The sequence below is a fragment of the Dicentrarchus labrax genome, unplaced genomic scaffold (genome assembly GCF_905237075.1).
Source record: "Dicentrarchus labrax unplaced genomic scaffold, dlabrax2021, whole genome shotgun sequence".
NCBI lineage: Eukaryota > Metazoa > Chordata > Actinopteri > Moronidae > Dicentrarchus > Dicentrarchus labrax.
In genome coordinates this window covers 19,353,203-19,376,072 of record NW_026136712.1, presented here as the reverse complement: position 1 = coordinate 19,376,072, position 22,870 = coordinate 19,353,203, and the positions used below count along the sequence as shown (strand labels likewise).

General features: G+C 37.9%; 3 protein-coding genes across 7 annotated transcripts in view; 1 reads left to right on the top strand and 2 right to left on the bottom strand.

Annotated features, from left to right (window-relative positions):
• Positions 1–172: 172 nt before the first annotated feature.
• Positions 173–13,660, top strand: gucy2g (guanylate cyclase 2g). 3 transcript variants are annotated; one of them, XM_051418620.1, is made up of 22 exons: positions 173–777; positions 2,506–2,854; positions 2,946–3,070; positions 3,634–3,816; positions 3,920–4,064; positions 4,648–4,783; positions 4,871–4,974; positions 5,144–5,310; positions 5,426–5,566; positions 6,276–6,356; positions 6,651–6,755; positions 7,283–7,354; positions 7,834–8,002; positions 8,089–8,244; positions 9,058–9,235; positions 9,646–9,786; positions 9,982–10,174; positions 10,355–10,529; positions 10,661–10,759; positions 11,302–11,393; positions 11,567–11,674; positions 11,832–13,660. In XM_051418620.1, exons 1-22 carry the CDS (start codon positions 403–405, stop codon positions 11,871–11,873), a joined length of 3,336 nt encoding a protein of 1,111 aa, XP_051274580.1. In that variant the 5' UTR covers positions 173–402; the 3' UTR covers positions 11,874–13,660. The 3 variants fall into 3 exon arrangements, with proteins under 3 accessions (XP_051274580.1, XP_051274579.1, XP_051274578.1); XM_051418619.1 differs by having other exon boundaries at positions 174–777; positions 2,946–3,055; positions 11,825–13,660; XM_051418618.1 differs by having other exon boundaries at positions 175–777; positions 11,825–13,660.
• A 61-nt stretch (positions 13,661–13,721) lies between these two features.
• On the bottom strand, positions 13,722–18,220 carry tectb (tectorin beta). Of its 2 annotated transcripts, XM_051418624.1 has the most exons (11): positions 18,058–18,220; positions 17,893–17,968; positions 17,395–17,585; positions 16,913–17,064; positions 16,732–16,804; positions 16,432–16,535; positions 16,258–16,341; positions 15,420–15,582; positions 14,837–14,915; positions 14,327–14,359; positions 13,722–14,064 (listed from the first exon to the last, which is right to left on the bottom strand). In XM_051418624.1, exons 2-11 carry the CDS (start codon positions 17,957–17,959, stop codon positions 13,991–13,993), a joined length of 1,020 nt encoding a protein of 339 aa, XP_051274584.1. In that variant the 5' UTR covers positions 17,960–17,968; positions 18,058–18,220; the 3' UTR covers positions 13,722–13,990. The 2 variants fall into 2 exon arrangements, with proteins under 2 accessions (XP_051274584.1, XP_051274585.1); XM_051418625.1 differs by lacking the exon at positions 17,893–17,968.
• A 3,001-nt stretch (positions 18,221–21,221) lies between these two features.
• LOC127373394 (dickkopf-related protein 3-like) overlaps positions 21,222–22,870 on the bottom strand; it is a 21,801-nt gene continuing 20,152 nt past the window's right edge. For both annotated transcript variants that reach the window (XM_051417826.1, XM_051417825.1), the window contains 2 exons: positions 22,612–22,813; positions 21,222–21,533 (listed from right to left, as the gene is read on the bottom strand). In XM_051417826.1, the coding sequence (XP_051273786.1) occupies positions 21,473–21,533; positions 22,612–22,813 (263 nt within the window). In that variant the 3' untranslated portion in view covers positions 21,222–21,472. The remainder of the gene's footprint in view (positions 21,534–22,611; positions 22,814–22,870) is intronic.

The window sequence follows — 22,870 nt, the reverse complement described above, 5'->3', positions numbered from 1 at the left end:
ATAATAAATATCCATAAAATATCTCACTTAAGGAAAACGTTTGACCCACTGTTGTAAGGTAACAAGAAAACAGAATTATTCTGATTTTCAGGTTATTATAAATTAAAGAGAGCATACCTATGAATATTATATTCCATTTCAGCCAATAGATCCTCCTATGTGCTACACACTGCACCTGTAATGCATTGAGATCGATCTAATCTACCTGAAGAGTTGTGCTTTGAAAAGAAGTTTGTCGTCATTTTTTAAAAGACGTTCAGTCAATTCAATGATGGACTTATAATGCCCCTTTGTACCTCCCAGTCTCTTCCACATATTTACATTTTCTCCTCCCTAACCAACTACCCAGCATCACCGGGGAAGTTGGGTATTTAAGCCCTGTAACCTGACGCAACTAATAGGATGAGAGTGATGTCGAGGGCGATATATTCTCCTGGAATGACGCACATATTGGTGCTTCACTTCACACTTGTGCTTACAGCTGCCACTGTCATTAATAACAGCACCAATGGGTCTCAACCTCACAAGCTGATTATTGGCTTCCAGGCTCCCTGGAATATATCCTTCCCCTTCAGTGCCCTGCGGCTGGGCTCAGCCCTGCAGATAGCTGTGGAGAAGGTCAACACCAATCCCTCCTTCCTGGGGAACTACAGTCTGGATTTTGTGTACATGGATACAGACTGTAATCCCAAAGTTTCCCTGGGAGGATTCATTCACCAGGTGTGGAAAGAAAATGTGTCTGCACTATTTGGTCCAGCGTGCCCTGAAGAAGCCGAGGTATGATTCATGTGACATGGAAATAGATACTTTGTGCATTAGACTTGTTTTTTGTCAAAAACCTGTTTCACCCAGGTTTCTGTCTTTTGTACACTTCTCTTCTCTTCTTAGTTTATATATAAATTATATAAATGACCAAAGATGGACAAAGTACACACATTCTTTACTAAAGTAGAAGTACAGATACTGAAAAAAGTACAGGCTCTGAGATGTATTAAAAAGTACTAATTTCTACTGGCTGTTTCTGTGCAAAGCTAACTAAAACTTCAAACAGGGTTGAGTCTCCCTCTCTCTGTTACGTCTTTTACGTCATTTTCTCGCTGCGTCCTGCATAATATGCCCCAGTGTTGATATTGGGACAGCATGCAATGATGCAAAAACAAATAATAATCATATATATAAGTCGTCAGGAGTAGTAAATAAAGTAAAAATTTAAGTAAAGTACAGATACCTGAAAAAACTAAAAAGCTATAAGCACAGTAACAAGTATTCACACTTTGTTACTTCCCACTGCTGTAAATGACCTACAAGAATATCCCATGCTGCAGGTTTTTAGATGCATGTAGACGACACTGATACACTGTACACTCAGTTCTCAGTTTATTAGGTACATCTAGCTCAGACTGTTAAATGGTAAACATGTGTTATCAAACCATGCTGCTTTAGATTATAAATCATGCAAAAGAGATACTGTGGTTTCACCAGATCATTGAGTTGCTAGTTTTTTTGGTACACTAGAAATAATGCAGTCTAATCCTACAGTCCTATAATAAACCCAACTGTCTTAAAGGTAATAATGATCAGTTTTTGCTTAAACTCTTTCAGAGAGGTATTGATATAACTATGACAAGTTTGTGGTGCTGTTGAATTGTATGGCGTTCTACTGACAGGTGTTTCTATTATTATGTCCACCTGATTTACATCAGTAGGATAGGCTAAAGCACTGATATTATAGCAGCTCTGTTTGAAAACTCATGAAGAACAGAAGGAGTGTAGAAGATAAATGCAATATTTCAATGATCCATAAGGTATTTATTAAGCTTTTTTCTGATTAATAAAATAGTAGAAACAGAGTCAGATGTAATTATCTTTGCAAACAATAGTTTTGGTTTTTATAAAAGTTATTTTGTGACAGACTAGATGCTGACAATTTTTATTTTAAAATGTGTATGTTAGTCCTTTGATCCACTCAATAATAAAAATGTATGTTTAAAAGTCAACCATAACACAAAAAGAACCACTAAAAGAATCAGTATGTTGATGGACAGTCTCACCACAAGATCCATTTAGCAGCTGTTCTGGGGCTTTTGATCATATTGCAAATTCCCATGATGATGGAGTTTGTTGCCTTTAAAAGTTGGAATTTAAGCTTTATATCACCAGAAGGTGTATCCAACAGGTTTCTTGTATATATCTTCACATTTATTGTTAAACTTCTTTGTTAAACAACAACAACAACTTCTACAATAATCAATCCTCTTAAGGTAACACTGTAATCAGGCTATAACATTTAGGATAGGAAGAGCTCATCACTGTTCTCAAGAGACTAAATATATCAGATTTGATAATTTTGTTGAATTTGCAAGTATTAAACTTGTAATTCCTACATAAAAAGGCTCCTACAGTGCTAGAATTTGCTGTGCATGTATGGGGAATTGTCTTCCATCATTTCTACGGACGTTTTTCTCTTTTCGGGGGAATTAAACTAAACCTGGTCACCCCTTCCAGGTCACTGGTCTAATTTCATCCGCATGGAACATCCCCATGTTCGGCTTTGTGGGACAATCCTCCAAAATGGACAACAGTGATATCTATGATTCCTACATCAAAATTGTGCCCCCTCTTAAGAGAAGCTCGGAGGTCCTGGTGAAGACCTTGGAGTTCTTCAGGTGGAATCATGTAGCGATGATTGGAGGGGGATTAGAGTCAAACACTTGGGACAAAGTTGACGCTTTGTGGAAAACCGTCGAGAATCCGCTGAGAGAGAAATTCAAACTGGCTGCAACTATCAAGTTTGATACCAGCAATCCTCAGCTTGTTTATCGAAATATTAAGTACATCGCAACAGTCGCCAGAGGTAAGGAAAGTATGAGCAACTTTGTGGCAAACTCTAACTTTTGTAGCTCTTTAAAACCACATATAACCAAATGTTTCCTGTTATCTTCCAGTAATTGTGGTACTAACAAACAAAGAGGACTCTATGGCTCTTTTGCTGGAGGCCGAGCGACAGGGTCTGATGAATGGTGACTATGTGTTCTTCCTGGTGCAGCATTTTGAGGTCAGTGGCAGCGTGGTGAGTAGAACCTTTAATACACATTAACACTTATATTCAACTGATTTAAGTCGTTGCTGTACCATTACCAGTGAAAATCCATACTCTGGATAAGGTTTGAAAATTATAAATTAATTATAAACCATACAGAGGTTGGGAAAACTGTTAAAACGGTGGCAGAATTTCCACTTTCTGAATAATTTTTTGTAATTTGTGAAACATCGGGTCCATTGATTTTTTCAGCTGAAATGAGCTCCAGGTCATTTTTAAAAAGGGGTAACAGTCTGAAGCTAAAGCTTCACGTCACGGGCAAAAAGTCAACATCCTCACCAGTTAATCCATGAAAATAAAGAAACAGATTTGTTATTGTATTGCAGTGTAGAGCTAGTTAGTCCTATGGTAAGTATGATGAAGGAAACATTTTCAAAATCCGACTACTTTAGATAATAGGACAGCTTCACTTACTGTACAGTACATGTCAAGCCTTAAGTTGCCATCATCCTCTTAAATCTTTCTTATCAAATGATCAAATTTATAACCTCTTTACTAAAGTTGTTTTTTATGTGTATCTTTTTTCTGAGCAGGATAACTTGTGGAAATATTCCCTGAACAACAAGATTAACCAAGACGCCATAAGAGCTTTTGACATGGTCTTTATCATTGGCCAGAAATCCTACGAAGGCTATGAGTACTATGACTTCTTTGAGCAAGTTTTTGAAAGACTAAAAGGGCACCCATTCCGGAGCAACCTGACATCCGACAGAGAGGTAAGAACTCGTGATATGAACTGAATATCATGTTAAAAATATATTATTTGTTCTGGTAAAAAGGAAAATCACAGATACAATCATTTTACTTCTCTTTTTTTAGATCAGCCCTTACTCTGCCTATCTGCACGATGCAGTGCTTCTTTATGCGATGGGACTGAAGGAAGTCCTCAAAGATGGAAAAGACCCTAATGATGGACGGCAGCTGATACGGAGATTAAAAAATAAAAATGACATTCGGTTTTATGGTTGGTAGCTGCTGCTAATGGTTATTATAGTAGGGGTCTGTACAGTGCCAAGTCTGCAATTTGTAATTATTGTGTATTTGTGAGGCTTTTTAAGAGGAAATTACAGAACATCTGATCAGAAGCAGCTAAAGGTTTGGTACTCATTTTGCACTCATACTCAAAATAAGTTACCTGAAAGCTATTTTTTAAATTAAGAACTTGTGCAAACAGCTAAAAATGCATTCAATCGTCAATTTATAGTGGTATCTAGTCATGCAAATACTGTAGCTTTGTTTTTATTTCCCCAGGTTTTGAGGTTTCTGAGATTTTCGCATCCACCCCAATAATCTTGAGGTGGACTGAATTCTGTTTGCAGCTCTCATCACTGAAAATATATATTTAAGAATTTTAACAGCAACATCTGTTTAGTTATTTAGTACTAGTGCATATTTTGCTCATTATACTAACAGAAAACATAAGTCAGTTGGCATTATGTTTTAAAAAAACCTGGCACATCATCTTCAGAGACAGTTTTAAGTAGTAGTAATATAGTATTAGTATTAAGTAGTAGTAGTATTAGTAATAGTTTTCTGTATCACTGCAGGTGCGTCTGGACTTGTCCACTTTGACAAAGAGGGGGAGAGAAACCTGGACTATTCTATTTATGACCTGCAGCATACAGGAGATGTCACCAAGTTTGTACCCATCCTCAATTTTGACAGTCACACCAAAGCTGTCCGGTAATAAAGCTCTTTTATACAGTAAAAAAATAAATGCATTTTTTGATAAACAGATTTTGGGAAATCACTTCTTTTTTTTTTTTTCAGGCCAACATCTTCGTTTGCTTCTGTGGTCTGGCCGAAAGGAAGACCCCCTTCTGATAAACCAGAATGTGGTTTCAACAATGAACAATGTGAATGGCTGGTTAATGGTAAAGGAACAGTTGAAAAAAGTGACTTGCAAAATAGCCCTTTTGCAACCAGTAAATACACCAATTGTTTCAGTTTTTATTTTAGACCACTTATAAAACATGATTTTATAAACCTGACGCTCAGGCTAAGCTAACCACCTTCATCATTTCTTGTCTTGATGGGACACAGAAATCGCCCTGCTGGCTCTACTTGTGACCTTCCCTGTCATCGGTGTGCTAGCAGTTTTGTGCATCGGTGTCCTCATTCTGCAGAAGTTTCGACTCCAGACGCGACTTGGCGACTCCTGCTGGTGGCTGATCACCTACAGCGATATCACCATCATCAGGGAGTCCTCAGTATGAGCACTAACACACGCGCTGTTGAGTGTCTGTATATGTACAGTATGTGTGTGTGTTTGCTTGCCTGGTTTTGTGTTCACAGTTTTATTCGGTGTGCTTGTGTCTCCTCCAGGGAACTCAGGGTTTATCTCTAACCACCACAGCTAGTCAGAGTGGGAGCGGCGGCTCTCAGTCCAATTTCTCTAACAACAGCTATGGCCTGAAAGACAAGGCAGGAAGAGAACACATCTATACCACGATAGGTCTCTACCAGGTACCAGTTTTCTTCAGAGATTAAAGTGAGCTTGTATAACTTTCCTAGTGGCCACAAGTGGCAATTACAGATTAATAGTAAAAGTAGAGTCTTAAAGGCCTTTTCCCTTATAGGAACTTAATAACCTATAACTTTGGGGGCAAGGTCCTGGAGATAAATTGTACAGGAGAGGGTACTAAATCTAAGTTCAGGTCCTCTGCTTTGTCTGTATCAACTGCTTATTGTTTGTTGAGTGTTGGGGAATTTGTTCAAAATTCCCAGCAGTGTAACCAACGTCTCTCAACGTTTTTCTTGAAAAAACAAAACTCTGAAATGATTTTCTAGTCCTGTTTTTTTCACCATCACTTTCAAAGCTCAAAATTGAGCAGCGGGAGGTTTTTTGATGCAATGATACTGATGTGTAAGAGTCACCCTTTACGCACTTGCACACCAAAGGAGTGCGGTAAAACTACGATGTCGGTGCTGCCGTAAATCAAAGTGCAAAAATAAGGTAGAACCTAGAACCAAGACCTAACAGGAGATTCTGGAGGTTCAGGTTATGTGTCGTTACGTTCCTATAGTGGAAAAGGTCTAATAAAGTCAGCAAACTGACCTGACTGTATTGAACTGAGCAAGTATGTGTTTTATTGCTCATTTAATTTACTTTTTATTTGTTTCTATGTGCCAGAATATGTGGTTTTCTGTAATGTTTTTTTTTTATTCCATACAGGGAAATCAAGTGGCCATCAAGTACATCAAGAATGTTAGCAGTAATTACCAGAAACCTTCAATTATTGCAGAGTTCAATATGGTAAAGTTCCTCATGTTGTTCCTCAAATTTCTTTTGGTTATCTGCGTTTTGAATATATTATAATAATAATAATGGAAGTAATAAAAAACCTGCTACAGTATATCTAACTAAAACAAAGTCATATTTAATGTTAACATGACTTCATATAGGAAAAATCTTTAGTTTAAAATAATGGTGCAAATCTTCTTTCTACCCTTGTAACAAAGATATTATTATTTAAGACATATTTGTTAATAATTTATTTTTGAACTGATTTTATTGTGTGCCTAACCATCTTAAACTCTCTTAAGACAGATGAAAGAGATGAAACATGAGAACTTGGTGCAGTTCTTTGGTGTTTGCATCGAGCCACCGAATGTCTGTTTGGTCATCCAGTACTGCAGGAAAGGCAGTCTGAAGGTCAGTGTCTCAGCCTGTACTGCACATACACACACTTTTACTTCATACTGTAAAGCATCACTGTAAAACTGCAATTTAATGCGTGTTTGCACTGTAGATGTATATTGTTACTTTACCCCATTACACCCAATTTGGGCCAATAGAGCACCGAGGTAATACAAGGTTAACTTCACCCAAGGGATAGAAAACCACCTAAAACAAGGGATTGAGTTATTGGTATATTACTGTTGGGTTATTTAGTTTGAACCACTTCTAATATACTCCAACTCTTTTTTAAACTTGCATGTCACTATTTGTTACCCTTATTGTTGATGCGTATTATATCCTTACAGGTAAAACACTGGGTCAAAAAAAACAACAGTAACATAGAAAATAACAAAAATCTGGGTCAAAACAACCCATTAGTACCCAATTAAGTTAAGTTAACCCAGTGTCGCATCAGTGCCGTATTGACCCAAACTGGGTCAAAAAATAAGATATTGAACTTCAAAAAGTTCACTCTTTGCTCTCTTTCATCCCTCCTGCAGGATCTTTTGAAGGCGACAGATGTCGAGCTGGACGGGATGTTTAAGCTCTCCTTTGCTTATGACATTGTCAATGTGAGTCAGTTCATTTATGCAGCATGTTCTAGTTATGTGTGATTTACTGGAGGGAAAGTTCCCAAGGCCATTGCCAGGAATGTTTTGAAATAATGAGTAAATACTCATAAATAAAAAATACAAAGCTGTCTCCACTCTGCCAGGAATACATTTTTAGTTAATTTTTTGTTGGTAAAAATGTAGTCATATTTTAATATCTTCAAATTAGTCGAATCAATAGATATAAACTCCTCCAATGTTGCTAAAAACAAAACTCAGAGACTTCTCTGGTAGCTGCAATGTAGCCCTGAATGTACCTTCAATTTGGAGAATAAAGCTTTATGCTGACTCTGTGTACTCAACAAGTAGGTCCACAAAAATTGAAATTTGGTTTTTAAGACCTAAAACAGACACAACTTATATTATAGTTGAGGTTGGGTTTTTTTTTTTTACTTGGAAATGGCCAATTCATGATTTCAACCTGTTAACTTGTGTTTTAGGGAATGGAGTTCATTCACAAAAGTAACCTGAGATTTCATGGGAACCTGAAGCCCAGCACATGTCTGGTGGATAGTCGACTCCAGATCAAACTCTCTGGCTTTGGACTGTGGGAGTTTAAATATGGGAGCAAAAACAAGATCATCCCACTGGACAACCCAAATTATGAGGGTGAGTGGGTTTAACAATGTCATATTAAACACTGCATATTTGCATATAATGATTAAAGTGATTTAAACCGTTCCTTCATGTTGTAGAGATGTACTGGACAGCCCCCGAGCTTCTGAGACAAGTCGGCCTCCCGGTGAATGGAACGCCCAAAGCTGACATCTACAGCTTTGCCATCATAATGTGGGAACTCATGTACAACTCTAAGGCTTTCCCATATCAAGACATCAACCTGGAGCCCAAAGGTTAGCACGATACACAGAAAGCAATCATTTTTTTTTGCCACTAATTCATTTACCAGCCGGTTGGAAATACTTCTGGTAGTCTCCATTTTACCTCACTGACATATTTTAAAACTTTTCGAAGCAAATACAGGGCACACAAGACAAAACAAAGCTAAACTAAATAAAAAAATATCAGGACATTCTCACCTCTAATGCCCCATGTACCAAGACTGAGTCCTTGCTGCTGTGGCCCAGGGTTTAAATCTGACCTGTGGCCCTTTGCTGCGTGTCATCCCCTCTCTCTCTTCCCCCTTTCCTGTCACTCTTCAGCTGTCACTATCGATTAAAAGCAATAAAAGCCCCAAAAATATATATATAAAGAATATCAAGATATGATAACAAGACTAGAGGCCTTTACGCACCAGGATATGTCGCATCAAAACGGTTCATACAGGCAGCAATGTGAATTTGTGACAAATTAAAATAAAAAATTCAATCTACACACATATTGCCACGAACCAAGCAGGACACAGCGGTTTGAAGGAGTCACACTGCAGCACTGAGTTACCGGGGATCCAGTCCATTAAGATGTATTAAGCAACTCCAAATGAGTTTTTGTTGGCTTTGAAGAGAGTGTAGATAGATTACTCTGTCGGTAAATCCCAACAGTCTGTGTAGAGGGAGCCACCGCCATCCCAACCAATCCATCCAGGGATTGCAGAGACATTTCAATTTGGACAAAAGTGGCTAGCTCACATGGCTTAATGATCCCAAACCAAAATCCCCAAATTCCAACACTACGATAATTCCTGCTTCCTGCTATATTTTCTCCAGAGATTATCATGCAATTGCGGACACCTTTCCAAGGGGAACCCCTCCGACCAGTGCTGTGTGAGCAGCTGTGTGATGAGAACATCAACTCACTGCTGAGGGCCTGCTGGAGTGAAAACCCTGACCACCGACCGCCGTTTGGGTCTATAAGGAGGCAACTGAGGGACATCAGCCCAGAAAGGTGAGGCCTCTGACATTTCTTGCCCATAATATGCTCCAAAATACTGTGAGAAAATAAATTGTTCTCCCTGTCTCTCATTTAGGCCTGCAGATGCAGTATGTAATACGGTTACAAACCTGAATTTTAGAATGCAAATGAGAATAGCTAGAGATCGCATACCTTTGCCAGGGCAGTAAAATCTAAATTTGTTATCTGCCTCAAAATAGTATATAGTGACTGGATATGTGTGATGATAGCAAAAATGTTGCCTAAATGTTAAAAATATTTCTTTCTAAATCCTGGATCTGCACCAAAGGTGAACCAGAAATTAATGACTGAACATTTTGAGATTTTGAGGACTAACTACCTACCAAACTGGATTGAAGAAATAAACTCCTTAACTGGGGTGATCATGATTTTCTGTACTGTAGTCATGCAAATATACTGGATAATATGGTGGAAAAGTTGGAGAAATATGCAAATCACTTGGAGGAGGTGGTGGAGGAGAGGACCAATCAGCTCACAGCAGAGAAGACCCGTGCAGACAAGCTTCTCTCCAGCATGTTACCAAGGTACTGGATGTAACAGCATCAACAATGATCAATAATATTCTTATTTATGCTGTGTCAATCATAAAATAGAACTAAAAAAATTTAATTAGCAATTTTTGGTAACCCATTCAAATTGTATGACCACAGTTCCACCAGTTGAATGGGCCTCCATGACTACTCCTGCTTACCTTGTAAGTATGTCATTGGTGGTCGTAGGTACATCGCAGATCAGCTGATGGCGGGGAAATCAGTGGAGCCACAAAGCTACGACACAGTGACCATCTTCTTCTCTGACATTGTGGGCTTCACCTCCATGTGCTCCGTCAGCTCTGCGTTGGAGGTGGTAACGTTCCTCAACGACCTCTACAGCCTCTTTGACGACATCATCAAGATGTACGATGTCTACAAAGTAAGGATTGGTTAAATTTGTGTTAACTTTTGTGATCGCAACATCATAACCTTCTGAAGAGACCAAATATGAGTGAATTTTATTGCGGATAATCACTTATGATTAAGTCAGTATAGTGACTGTATTGTTTTGTTTTATTTGTCATTCAATGAAACTTTTTTTTCTTTCCATCTTAACTAGGTGGAAACAATCGGTGATGCATACATGGTAGCCAGTGGTCTACCGATCAGCAATGGCATTAAGCACGCTTTGGAAATATCTACAATGGCTCTGCATTTCCTGAGTGCAATCAAGGTCTTCAGAATCCGCCATATGCCTACTGAGAGTCTTGCAATTCGCATTGGGATACACTCTGGTAAGAGGCAGTACTGATGGAGACAGCAAAAGCTGAACTAAACCAATTCAGTGTCCAATCAATGTAGAAGTATTTGGTTTTGTCGCTGCCATTTTTCCATATGTACAATCATCTTGCTATGGGTTTTGTAGGTCCAGTGGTTGCTGGAGTGGTTGGCACCACTATGCCTCGCTACTGTCTGTTTGGTGACACGGTGAACATGGCCTCTCGCATGGAAAGTAACAGCTTACGTGAGTGAACTGCAGAAGCACCTTTGGAGAAGCTATTCATTGAGACCATCAGTATTGCAATTTAATTTTTTCAAGCTTCTGTATTTGACTATAGATAAATGTTTGTGCAAGTGTATGTGTAGTATTTGCACAAAATTAAAATTGTCTATGTAGGAAATACCATTAGTTTTGCAATGTATTGTAAAAAAAATAATGGTACCAAGAAGATTAATTCATGACTGACTTTTTGTCTAGAGCCACCATGAGGTTGACATTTTTGTTTTTTAGTGAAATGTCATGACAATAATTGGTTCAATTAGTTGAGCTGGTAGGCAGAGGAGAAGCATTAGCTTCATTTAATTTGTTGCAGAAAGTGAGGGACATCTTATGAAAACTTTTTTTTTTAAGTAGCCTAATTGTTGGAACTGTAATGGTATTAAGTACACATATCGATACCATGTATTGGCAAGTACCCAAATGTGTACTTGTATATTAGTGCAAAATAAACTCTTAAAAGTGTAACTTTAAGATGTTTGGCACTCTCTTCTGTGTATTTAACTCAGCCCTGAAGATTCACATATCTCAGTGCACTGCTGACATTCTTGTCCAGGCGGGATCATTTGATCTGGAGGAAAGAGGTGAAATCGAAATGAAGGTGACTTGAGTCTGCATTGTTGTTGTTTTTAATCAGATGAAAAGAAAATGGTAAATGGACTGCATTTATATAGTGCTCTATATAGTCTACAGACTGCTTAAAGCGCTTTAAAACGTGTGTAAATGATGTACAACCTATGTTTTTGACCAGTGTGTGTTTTATGTCCATGGCAGGGTAAAGGCTCTCATAAGACCTACTGGCTGCTGAACAAACAGGGATTTAATCCTCCTCTTATTGCTCACAGCTCTCCACCAGCTGACAGCCGCAAACAACCAACGGAGGTACAGTTAACGCACAGCACGGTCACATTTCTGATAAAGACAGCCAGCAGAGACAAGTCAAGCACTCCACATCCGAGCAGTCAATATATGTAGTATTCTATGTAATGCAGTGTTGTACTTTGACCTTATTTTGATATCTCTCTGCTCAAGAAACTAGGGATGGCCCGAGCTGCTGAGAAAAAGGCCCATAAAACCATGACCAGAGCTCACATGACAGACGCAACGATGCCTATGGTGCAAATTTAAAGAACAAGTGGATGTTATGACCATATTTTGGTAAATCAAAAGGAATGACAATTATGAAGGTCTCACAGGATGCCGAACAAGTTTGTTTCCTCCACTTGTGAAGAGGAGCACTGGAGACAAAATGTGGACAAAGACTGGAGTGAAAAGACTGATTTCATGAGGAGAAAATACATCTCAAAACCTGGATTACAACACTTGTGTTTTCAGACTCTTGCTAAAGTAAGCTCAAGATTATTTTTTTTCTAATTCTTTGTGATTTTTAACATTTTAAAGTATTTTTTATTTATTCTTGCAGCTACAATGTTGTTACAATTTTGTAATAATATCAATCAATCATCTGTTGGTTGAAAAAACATGATGTCCTGGGAGGACCAACACTTAATGAATGAATGTTTTTTTTTTTTGATAGATTGATATAAGAATGAGAGTAACGTGTACATTTTCAAACAATATAAAAACTTTCACAATCAAACATTTACTATATAGTACTGGAGACGTCAGAGTAAATACTTCTTAAACAAACCATCTTTGGACAGTGAGTTAGCAAACATACATGCATCAAAATTAAACAAGCATTCTAGTAATATGTCTTTCTCTACAATTGTTTTTCTGCAATAATCCAATATAAGGGTTGTCAAAAACTCAAAACCACAGAGAAACAGAGGATGTGAGTATGTGGGCAGTGTTTAGCTACCAGACAGATTTTGTGAGCAGATACAGATTTATAGAAAGGAGCTCCCCACCTACCTCATGGTGTCAGATCAGGAGGAGGTATTCTGTTAAAAGTCCTGCATTCAAATTTTGACTTAAGTATTATCAACACATACTAAGTACTACGTACCAAAAGTAAAAGTACTCACATGTCAGAGTAATATTTATTATTGGATTATAATTATTGATGTATTAATGTGTTCTGCCCTTTAATGTTGCAGCTGGTAAAAAGTAGAGCTAATATTATTATTATCAAAATGTATTTATTATATTTTTGACTATTAATCTGAATCTGTAAAGTAACTTAAGCTATTAAATAAATGTAGTGGAGTTAAAAGTACAATATCTGCCTCTGAAATGTAGTGGAGTAGAAGTATAAAGTAGGAGAAAGGGGAATTACACGTGTAAAGTACAAATATCTAAAAAAAATTCTTAAGTACAGTACTTGTGTAAATGTACTTAGTTACTTTCCGACACTGGGGGTTAGCTAGTGGGCAAATCACATTTGATTGGATAAATGTATGTAATTCAAGATTAGTCATCAGGAAAGGAATAGAGAAGGATTTTGATATAAAAATACTCAAAATTATATTTTTAAACATATATTTAGCATGTAACAGGAGACAATTAACAATTAACACATGGACACACAAACAGAACAATCAAATAATGTGTACTTTGTTCTAATTTGTGTTTTTATTGCACTTTGTGTAGAAGTCAGTGAGCCTCATTCACTTATATGAGGCTAATATTTCGAAACAAGAATAATTAACTTTATAAAAACTGGTCAGTCAGTGGCGGGGCGACACGCAGCGAAGGGTCACAGGTTGGATTCGAACTGTGGTCGCTGCAGCAAGGACTCAGCCTTGGCACATGGCAATGGCACTGACCATGTGTTTCTGTTTAGTGCTGCAACAAACAAACTACAAATGATGCTTCTAATCCCAATATTGCTCCGTGTTGCTTTCATGGTGAGAGTCTGATTTTAATTTCTGTATTGAATAAAACTGTTTATTTATTTACTAACTATGTGAGCATTCCTGGAGGATCTTTAAAGGTTTGTGAATAATTTAAAACAAGAGGGACACGGTTAATATTTTCTATTTTTTATTTTCAATTGATCTTTATTGGAGAAAGCAGTGAAGTAACACATGTGACATTTTAAAAGATTATCCATTAACAGATGGATATGAAAATCTCAATAAATGTGCTAATTACAAATAATATGTGTGAGAAAATGAGAAAATCATTCATTTGAGCGTGGAGGAGGAATGTATTCATACGCTCCCTGAGTCCTGGGTGACACTCCCCTCTGTTTGTTTGTGTTTATGTAAATGAGACTGAATGAAAATGTTTTTACTACATTCTTGATCCATTTACTAAATCCCAACACATGTTTATCAGGACCACCAGCAGGATGAATAGTGAGGTGCCTGTGGAGCAAAAGGCAAAGAAAATATAGCGGCTCAAATGTTAATAAAACAACTTTCAACAAGATTAACTGAGCCAGAACACGGAGAGACTGACGTCATGATCTCTCATTTTATTCTGGGAATTTGAGGGGTTTTCCAACACGATTAATAATATATGCGTTGGACTCATGACCTCAGCATTTCTAAAATTCTGGCTACAGCTCTGAATATTTAGAGACAAACACATTTCAATTACAGTTATCACTGCATTACATTTGTTTACCTTTCATGTGTCCATTATTGGAGGAGCCATTGCCTGTCGAGAGATAAATATAATAAGACATAATACAAAATAAAAGCTTATAAAGTACAAAAAAAAACCTGATTTGCCTTGAATTCAACAGTCAGATATTAGGAGTCTCTTAATTTGAAAGAGGAAAAAGTAACAATGTTGCTGTTTGGTATTTATGTATTTAAAGTCCCCTTGCACTTTGAACAGTTTTTTAGCTTTACATGAACGTTTGATCCCTGAAGGATGCTTTCACATTCATCTGCTGAAGCAGGAAAGTTTCTCTGTAATCACCTTGAACCTGAATTGAAGAGCAGGATATCTGATCCCACAGTTAGTTTTTAGGCCAATGGTTGTCCAATATGCAACTTAAAGTGATGTGGAAAACTTCCAGTTCACTTTTCAATAAAGTAGGAAACATTTTTTGTGTATTCATAGATTCTGGATTTTTTCATTTTAAGAAGTTCACACCTCAGAATGTATATACAACATGGTGTTCTGTACCTTTAATGTGAAACTCAGCAGTAAGGATCCCCCCACTTGGTTCTGCCTCTGATGACAGACTTCTTAAAGAGCAGGGGCCCTTGAGGAAAGATAGAAACATGGGTCTCCATATTATCTCCTCTCTCCCACACTTATAACCATTCTGGCTGACATATATGTACATATATGTAATACAGGAGCAGTTAGTCACAAGCTTGAATACAACTTGATTTGTATAACAAATGACTTCTGAAAGAGTAAAAAAATAGAAATTAACCAGTCAACCAGAAACTACTGCTTTTGTCCACAGGGGGCGCCAGAATCAACACAAACAGTTCCTTAAAGGGTCTTTAAGTATAAGTATTATTAGCTAAATATACTTAAATTATCAAAAGTAAGAGGAGTCAGTCTACAATACACAGTGCTATTAGATTTTCAATATTGATGCATTTGCTTTAGCAGGATTTTAATGCTGAAGCTGCTCAAGGTGGAGCTGGCTAGTTTAGTCCAGTGGTACCAAACCTCAGGGTCGGGGCCAGTGGAGAGAAAGAAACAGTAAACAGAAGTAGAAGAAGTTGATATCATATATAAGTGTTGTACTCACTGGATGACATATGAGCCTGTCTCCATCGCAAACCTGGACCTCACAGTGAAGCCACACTGTGGACACCTTCTCCAGCCGTTGAAAGCGGAAAGAGTTGAACTTGAACATGGAGCGGCTGTCTTTGGCATTCTCAAAAATAGTCACAGTGCCGTCAGAAGAGCAGCTGTTGGAAACAACAACAGTTTTACCTTCAGTACTGTAGAAACTAATGGAGAGTTCATTCAATCATAAACTGGCATAGAGAAGTCTACCCTCACATTCAACTGCACTGCAAAACATCACACAGGAATTAAGTGGACTCAACTAATCTTTTATCGCCTTAAAGTTTTAGAACTTTGAAAAAAAGGTTGTTCTCACTTCTGATCAGCAGAGCTCCCAGCATGCATTATTTGAGGGTTAAAACCAAAGGTGGCAAAGAGTACACACATTCTTTACTCAAGAAGTACTGATTCAACATTTTTATTCAAGTAAAAGTCAAAAAGTACAGGCTGTGAAATGTACTTAAAGTACAAAAGTACTCTCATGGTTTCTCTGAAGGACATTTCTACCAGCTGTTTCTTTGAAAAGCTAACAAATAGGGTTTGAGTCTTCCTCTATTGTCTGCTTCGTCTTGTCACATCTTTTAAGTTGTTTTTGTTGATTTCATCATGTTACAAATGTCTGATGTTGTGACTAAACTGTTGTTGATTAAGCTTAATAGGTTAAGCTACTTGAATTGCTTTTTTTGAGTTCAGTGAACTTACCTTTGTTGACTTTGAACAAATTGTTTAAGTTTAGTTCAGTAAACTCATTTTTAATGGAGCAAGGGTACTAGTTAGGTTAATATATTTTACTCTACCTGTTAATGATGAGACTCCACCTCTTTTTGTCTGTTGAGTAAGGAGTAGGAGTAGCCCAGCAGTTGTTTATTACCACTTTGAATCTGAGAGGTGGTACAGCAAATCATAATAAAAAATGGGTCTAGTCTGTAATGAAATATATGTCAGGAAAATGTTGAAATCTGTTGACATACCTGTTACTTAGTCCTTTTGCCTCGATGCCAATGAAGACTTCAGAGCCGATCTCAGAAGTGTCAATCACGTAGGGAGCGTCCTTGGCATACAGGAACTTTGAATTCTATAAAATATATTATTATTTATGTACTGACTGTGCAAGACAATCTCAATTTGCATCTAACAAGTTGTGCTAGTACACCAAAAATAAATTCTACTTTTATTTTTCCATACAGCTGCACAGGATTTATTAAATAACACATCAAACATGCTGCAAAAGGCTTCCACTGGAGAAACTGAATCTGTGAGCGGCCACTCACCGTGAACACATTCATAGACAACTGTGATCTAAAAGTGCCTAAACTCCCGTTGTTGACATAAACTGTAGCCACTCTGGAAAAAGCAGAGGGTTTAGTAAAAACACTGCAAGTCATTGGGTTAGAATGCACAGATTTTTCACACAGTAACTGCGGTCGCCTCGCGTCCTGGATCGATGCTTACCTTTGGCTGAAGACTGCGTTGTTTACCAGGTAAGCTGCTCTGTACATGCAGCTGAAGGTGTAGTTGACCGGCTGGTTTCTGACTGTGAGCGAAGTATCGTTGGACACAATGGAGTTATAGAAGATGTACTTGGGGTCTTTGCCGGGCATGTACTGTGGAGACAATGGAGATCAGGAGGAATATGAATAAAATAGGCTTTTCTTTGTGTTCCTGTAGTGTGATGTTTGAGCAGAATATGACACTAAAAGGATGTTTTCACATTCATCTGCTGAAAGTGAAAAGTTGCTCATTGAAAATCTTAGTTAAATTTTAAGGGGTGGGGCAAACAAGCATGATTTGTGACATAAATCTTTGGAATTTCTTTTGTTTTTCTTCTTTTTTTGCTGACACATTGTCTTGGTTTACTTTTTATGAAAATGCTCATCTTTAATGATATGTGCAATATAAAACAAACTTGTTTCTGGAAAGAGATGTTGTCTCACCTCAGACTGCGTGCCGCAGTACGAGTGGTTTTTGGGTGTTAGGTCTGAGATGATGAAGCGGTAGTAGCCCGGGCTGTGTATGCCAGAGTAACAGACTCCCCCCAGGGACAACTGGTCAATCTCCCAGCCGTAAGGACACTCTGGGACGTTGGCAATGATGGCATTGGGGAAACATGACACCATCACGTAGTCTGAAATTAGACACAATCAGAGAGACAAACTTTAAAAATGATTTAGTGTTTTCAACCCATACACATTGAAATTGTTCCTGAAACTCACTAAACTCTACATCTACTGCAAGTCATTCCTTTTCCAAATCAAGGATAGAAGGCGTGGTACATTGTACAGAAAGTCCTCTGGGACAAACTTGGTGGTATAAATCAAATAGTATGATAAGAATAACATCTTGCATTCGTTAAACTTCCATTGAACCTGACTGATCAGCAGGGCCAGTGTTTTGTGAAGCACCAACTAATCTCTGTACCACAGTGATGTTACCTGCTTTTTGGGGAGAGCATGTCCACGCAACAGGCAGAAACATTAATAATGCACCGACAGAAGCCATATTGCGATGCTGCAGAGAGATTTAAAAATTCCACCTTAGCAATGACAGAATATTTAAGGATAACATATAATGATGTATATCTGTCCTAAAAGACTCACCGTGTAGGGAAAAACACCTTTGAATAGTCTGATTGATGTCAGAGGATCCTCATGGCTCTTCAACAGGTTACCAGCAGCAGTGACTCTACAACTAACATCTTCACAACTTGAGGATGTATTTTATACTGTCACAGGTGAGGGTAATCAACTTTCCCCCATTCTCCCGTCTCCACTTTTCCCCCTGGCAGGATTGGTTTAAGAGCTCTATTGTGGGGCTGCTCACAAAAGCTCTCTGTGCTACTCGGACATTGTCTTTCAAATGACTAGAGTCTCATGGGATTAGCGCTCAAGAGTGCTTAAGTCACCTTTTCTAGAGATGGACACACAGGAAATTTGTCATTTTGATACAGTGAATACAGAACAATTATGACTTGTAGGAGGGAAATTGATGTATTTCATATAAAATCAGCATCATTATCATTGTGGCAGAGGAAGCCGAGACAGAGGTTTACACAACTTAAAGCTCAAGATCGAGCTCACAGACTCACATTGTGTAACATGACTAACTTTGCCAAAAAAAGCAAGGAAGACTGACTGTTTGGATACATTTGTTGCCCTTTGTTTCCCCAGTTACAGTTCGTCATAGTATAATTACCAAATGTCTCCCATTTTTCAACATGTTATGTAATTGTTTAATCTCTGACCAGGGTCAAAATACTGTGGGAACTGGAATGGTCATCACTCTCATATCTGTATGTTGAATATAAAGCAGGTTTTTTTGGGTGTCAGGTGTTGCCTATTAAAGGAATAGAACATTTTGGGAACTATACTGATTTGCTTTGCAGAGAATTAGATAAGAAGATCACTCTCATGTTTGTATGTTAAATATGAAGCTACAGCCAGCAGCTGGTTAGCTTAGCTTAGCAAACAACTGGAAACAGGCGGAAACAGTCAGCCTGGCTCGTCCAAAGCTAACAAAGACCGCCTGCCAGCTCAATAAATAATGTGTTATATCTTGTTTATTTAATCTGTACAATAACTGAAGTGTAAAAAAGTGGCAGAACTAAGTTCCTTATTCAGTGCACAACCTCACATTTAAATTGTAACAAATGGGATAATAATGTGTTAATTAATAAGCTTCATAGGTGATTGTAGGCAGATTTTTTTAACCTTTGGACAGAGCTAGGCTAGCTGTTTCCCCTCGTTTCCAGTCTTTATGCTAAGCTAGGCTAACAGGCTGCTGGCCTTGTGTTTAATAAACAGACATGAAAGTGATACCAATCTTCTCATCTCACTCTGTACAAGAAAGAAAATAATCTAATTTCCCCAAAACTATTCCTTACAATATCTCTTTTACACAAAACGTCTACGAGTGCAACAATCTGGAAATGTCACAGATATATTTTAAGGACATTAACTGTGGCGGAAACACAGTTCCTTCTCTCTGTCCTATTGGGACAAAAGAGGACAAAATGTTCAGGAACAGAATACCATTTAAGAAGCTAAATAGTGCAAACAGACATGTATAGATACCTTCAAAATGTGATGGTAGCTCAGATAAGAGTTGGCATACACTAGTAACTAGTGTTCTTAAGTGGAGATGATAGGCCTGTGTTTTGCAGCATTCAGTAATATAAGGTTTCTCACAGTCTTGTGCTATTAGATATCGCTTTTGTCTCGTCAACCTTTCGTTTGTGTGTGAAACGTGTGTGTTCTCATTGGCCTGTTTACATCATTTTTATTAGTTTATCTACTGCTGCCTAAATCCTAAGTAGCTTTAGTTTTGATGTAGCTAATGTTCTCATTTGTGTCTCTACAGCCAACAGACTAAATCCTAATCCTAAATCAAATTTCTCCAGAATTTAAAATGAAAGGCACACCATTATATCAATGTCAGCAAAGCTAGATATGCAGCCAATACACCAATGAAGTATAGATCTTTCGTTTTTTTAACCTGGAGATCCATTCACATATTCAAAAACCTCCTTGAAAAGACTTAATGATGAGAGCTGTAAAACGATAGCAAAGAGGTTAGACACTAATGTCCTTCACAGAACAATTCAAGTCACCCAGCAATTGAAGGGGCAAACTGCAGACGATTAGCATCTGAATGGAGCGACAGGGGAATTTGTAAGGGGTAGTCCGAGGAAGATACCAATCTAAGAATGGGTCAGGGGACAGCTAGCGTTACAGCATTTGGTGATGCTAACAATTGGGAGCCGCGAGATCCCACAATGTTATGTAACCGTGGCCTGCGACCCAAGAAACGTGCTCAGAGGAGACAGAGCCTGTGTGAACGTGTCTGTATAGTCCACTCGGAGCTTTAAAGTGATACTGCACACAAAATCTCTTTTCAGTATTAAACGTTTACTCCAACTAAACTCGAAAGGTGTCTGTAAAAGGTTTGTCGTTACTCCCTCATGCAAAACATAAAGGCCTGTTGCGGTCAAAGTCGGCAACCAGTGGATTCTGATGGTGTTTCACGGCACAGAAAACTAATTAATTAACATAATCAAGACTGATTTTTGAGATTATAACTTACTTTTTCTTTAAATCATGACTTTAGAAGCCCTTTATTGAGCATCTGGATAAATTATTATTTTATTATTATTATATTATCTTTAAAATAGTGTTTGAGGAATGTACGTTTTCCTTCTTACCTAATGTTACTGCGTGGTCAGTGTGAGCAATGTTGGAATGGGAGTGGGAGGGGTTAATGGGAGTGGGATTGGGTAGGAGTTGATGGAAGCAAAGGTGGATTTGTGTTCTTTTTCTGGTTCATATGTTTCGTCTGTCAAATCAGAGACTATTCCAGTCTATCATTCTAGATATGTCACTGTTCACAGACCACAGTACTGGTGTAAAATCAATAACAGGATTCGCTCAAATTCTCTGTTGACAAACTTAACCTTTTCTTATTTTTAACATGAAGTATAATTTAAAGGATGTTTTTGCATGAATGGAAGTTTAGTCATCACAGTAACGGTTTAAAGTCATACTCGATCTGTATACTCAAGGACAAAGTTCTGTTTTAACCAAATGCTTTACATTTGAGTTTATAGTGTGTATAGTCATTGCAAACTTATGCAACATCCCCTGTATGTCCACCACAAGGGAGCAGCAAAACCTTTTCCTCTATACACTATCTTTCTTATGTGTATATATTATTGATTAGGAATGATCTTGGCACAATTGTTGCTTTTGGAAAACATTGTTTTTATTTTTTAAATTGAAGGGGAATAGACATTTATAGATATAATTAAACATCACAAAATGCATTGAGGAGGATACTGTATGAGACATAATAGCATTGTTGAGCCCACCTACATAAAGTAGTGCTTTTGTCAAATTTTACAAAGTGATCCTTGTGGTAAGACTCTAATAAGAACATATAATACAACATATTTGAAAATACATATGTTTTTTTATATACAACATATTTACATAATAAATAGCTTTAATTTTGAGGCCAACATCAACGTTTGGGTACTTGGCAGGTCCAACTTGTTCGTTCTGGTTGGTAAATAAAATCTCCCCTGAAAGACAAACAAACTGAGATTAGGCCTCAAAAATCATCCCCCGTTTATTAGCTAAACTAACACACGTCAAACATTTTAAAGCATTTTTTAAAAACATGTTGATCCTACTGAAGGAGTTATTACAAGTTGTGCTTTTTTCATGTCGGATGAAAGGAAATGGTCTGGTTGCATAGACTGTACGTCTATAATATACTGCAAATATATGCAATTAAAATGGTGACATATGATAAGAGCTATTTGTCAATAACCTTGATGGCAGGTATTACACCTTTCATTACACCAGGACTAGTTGCATGGCTAGATTAATTTGTTAGGGAGCCAACTTTGTTGTTGGGCCCCTAGTGACAACCCTACAACAACCTCACACACCAGGTTTTTTGTGTGTCAGTTAGTTTGGTTTGATTAGACAGAGCCATGCCCATTGGCCTCTGAGTACCCCTCTTCCCTGTTCGCATAAACTTGTATATTAAAAAAAAAACATTGTTTACTGTTTTAAACAAACAGGAAATGATCCAATCCATGTGCCAATGCATGTCAAATAAAACTGCGACTTTGGAATGGCACTGCCAATTAAACTTTCACAAATGGACATCAAATATGTTTTTCCAAGGATTTAATTGCTATTCTTTGGCTTTCTGAGCTGTCCCTGGAGCTGTTTTACCGACATCCATAATTTGTTTTAATTTTTTACAGCTGTGAGTAGCTCCTCCATTTCCTATGCACACTGCATTGTGGGACAATAGTGAACATAAAGAGAAAAATCACATTTTGTTGACATGGTGACTGTTTTAACTTTGCCAGTATGAACACATTACAAACTCAAAACCTGCTTAGATTTCTTACGTAGTAATTGCAGTATAAGCCTTATGACGACATTTTGACACAGTGAGAAGAGATAAGAGAGGGTTCCAACTATGCAGGACCTAGATTACTTGATATTGTACGTAAGTGGTGCAAATTCCTGGTGCAACCATTTGATAAATCTTGGATCTGGGCACTTTTGGTTGGTAATCCCGCTTTGCCTTGTGTTATTGAGTACATCATTTTGGATAAAAACTTTGTTTGCTGTACTCACTCTCTTTGGTGTGATGCACTGTTTTCACGACACCGTAGCCCCTCATCACACGGACAAATCTGGTTTATGCTGAATGCCAGGCCACCATCAGGAACATAACAACTCTCGCCTCGGATCAGACGTCTCTTGCACACCTGTTCACCGTGGTGTCGAGCGCAACACATGGATGCTCCGCAGTCCCTGTCAACTTTACATCTGGCACCTGGATGAAGAAAACACGGGTTATTTCAGGGATCTCCAAAAATAAAAAGATAAACTC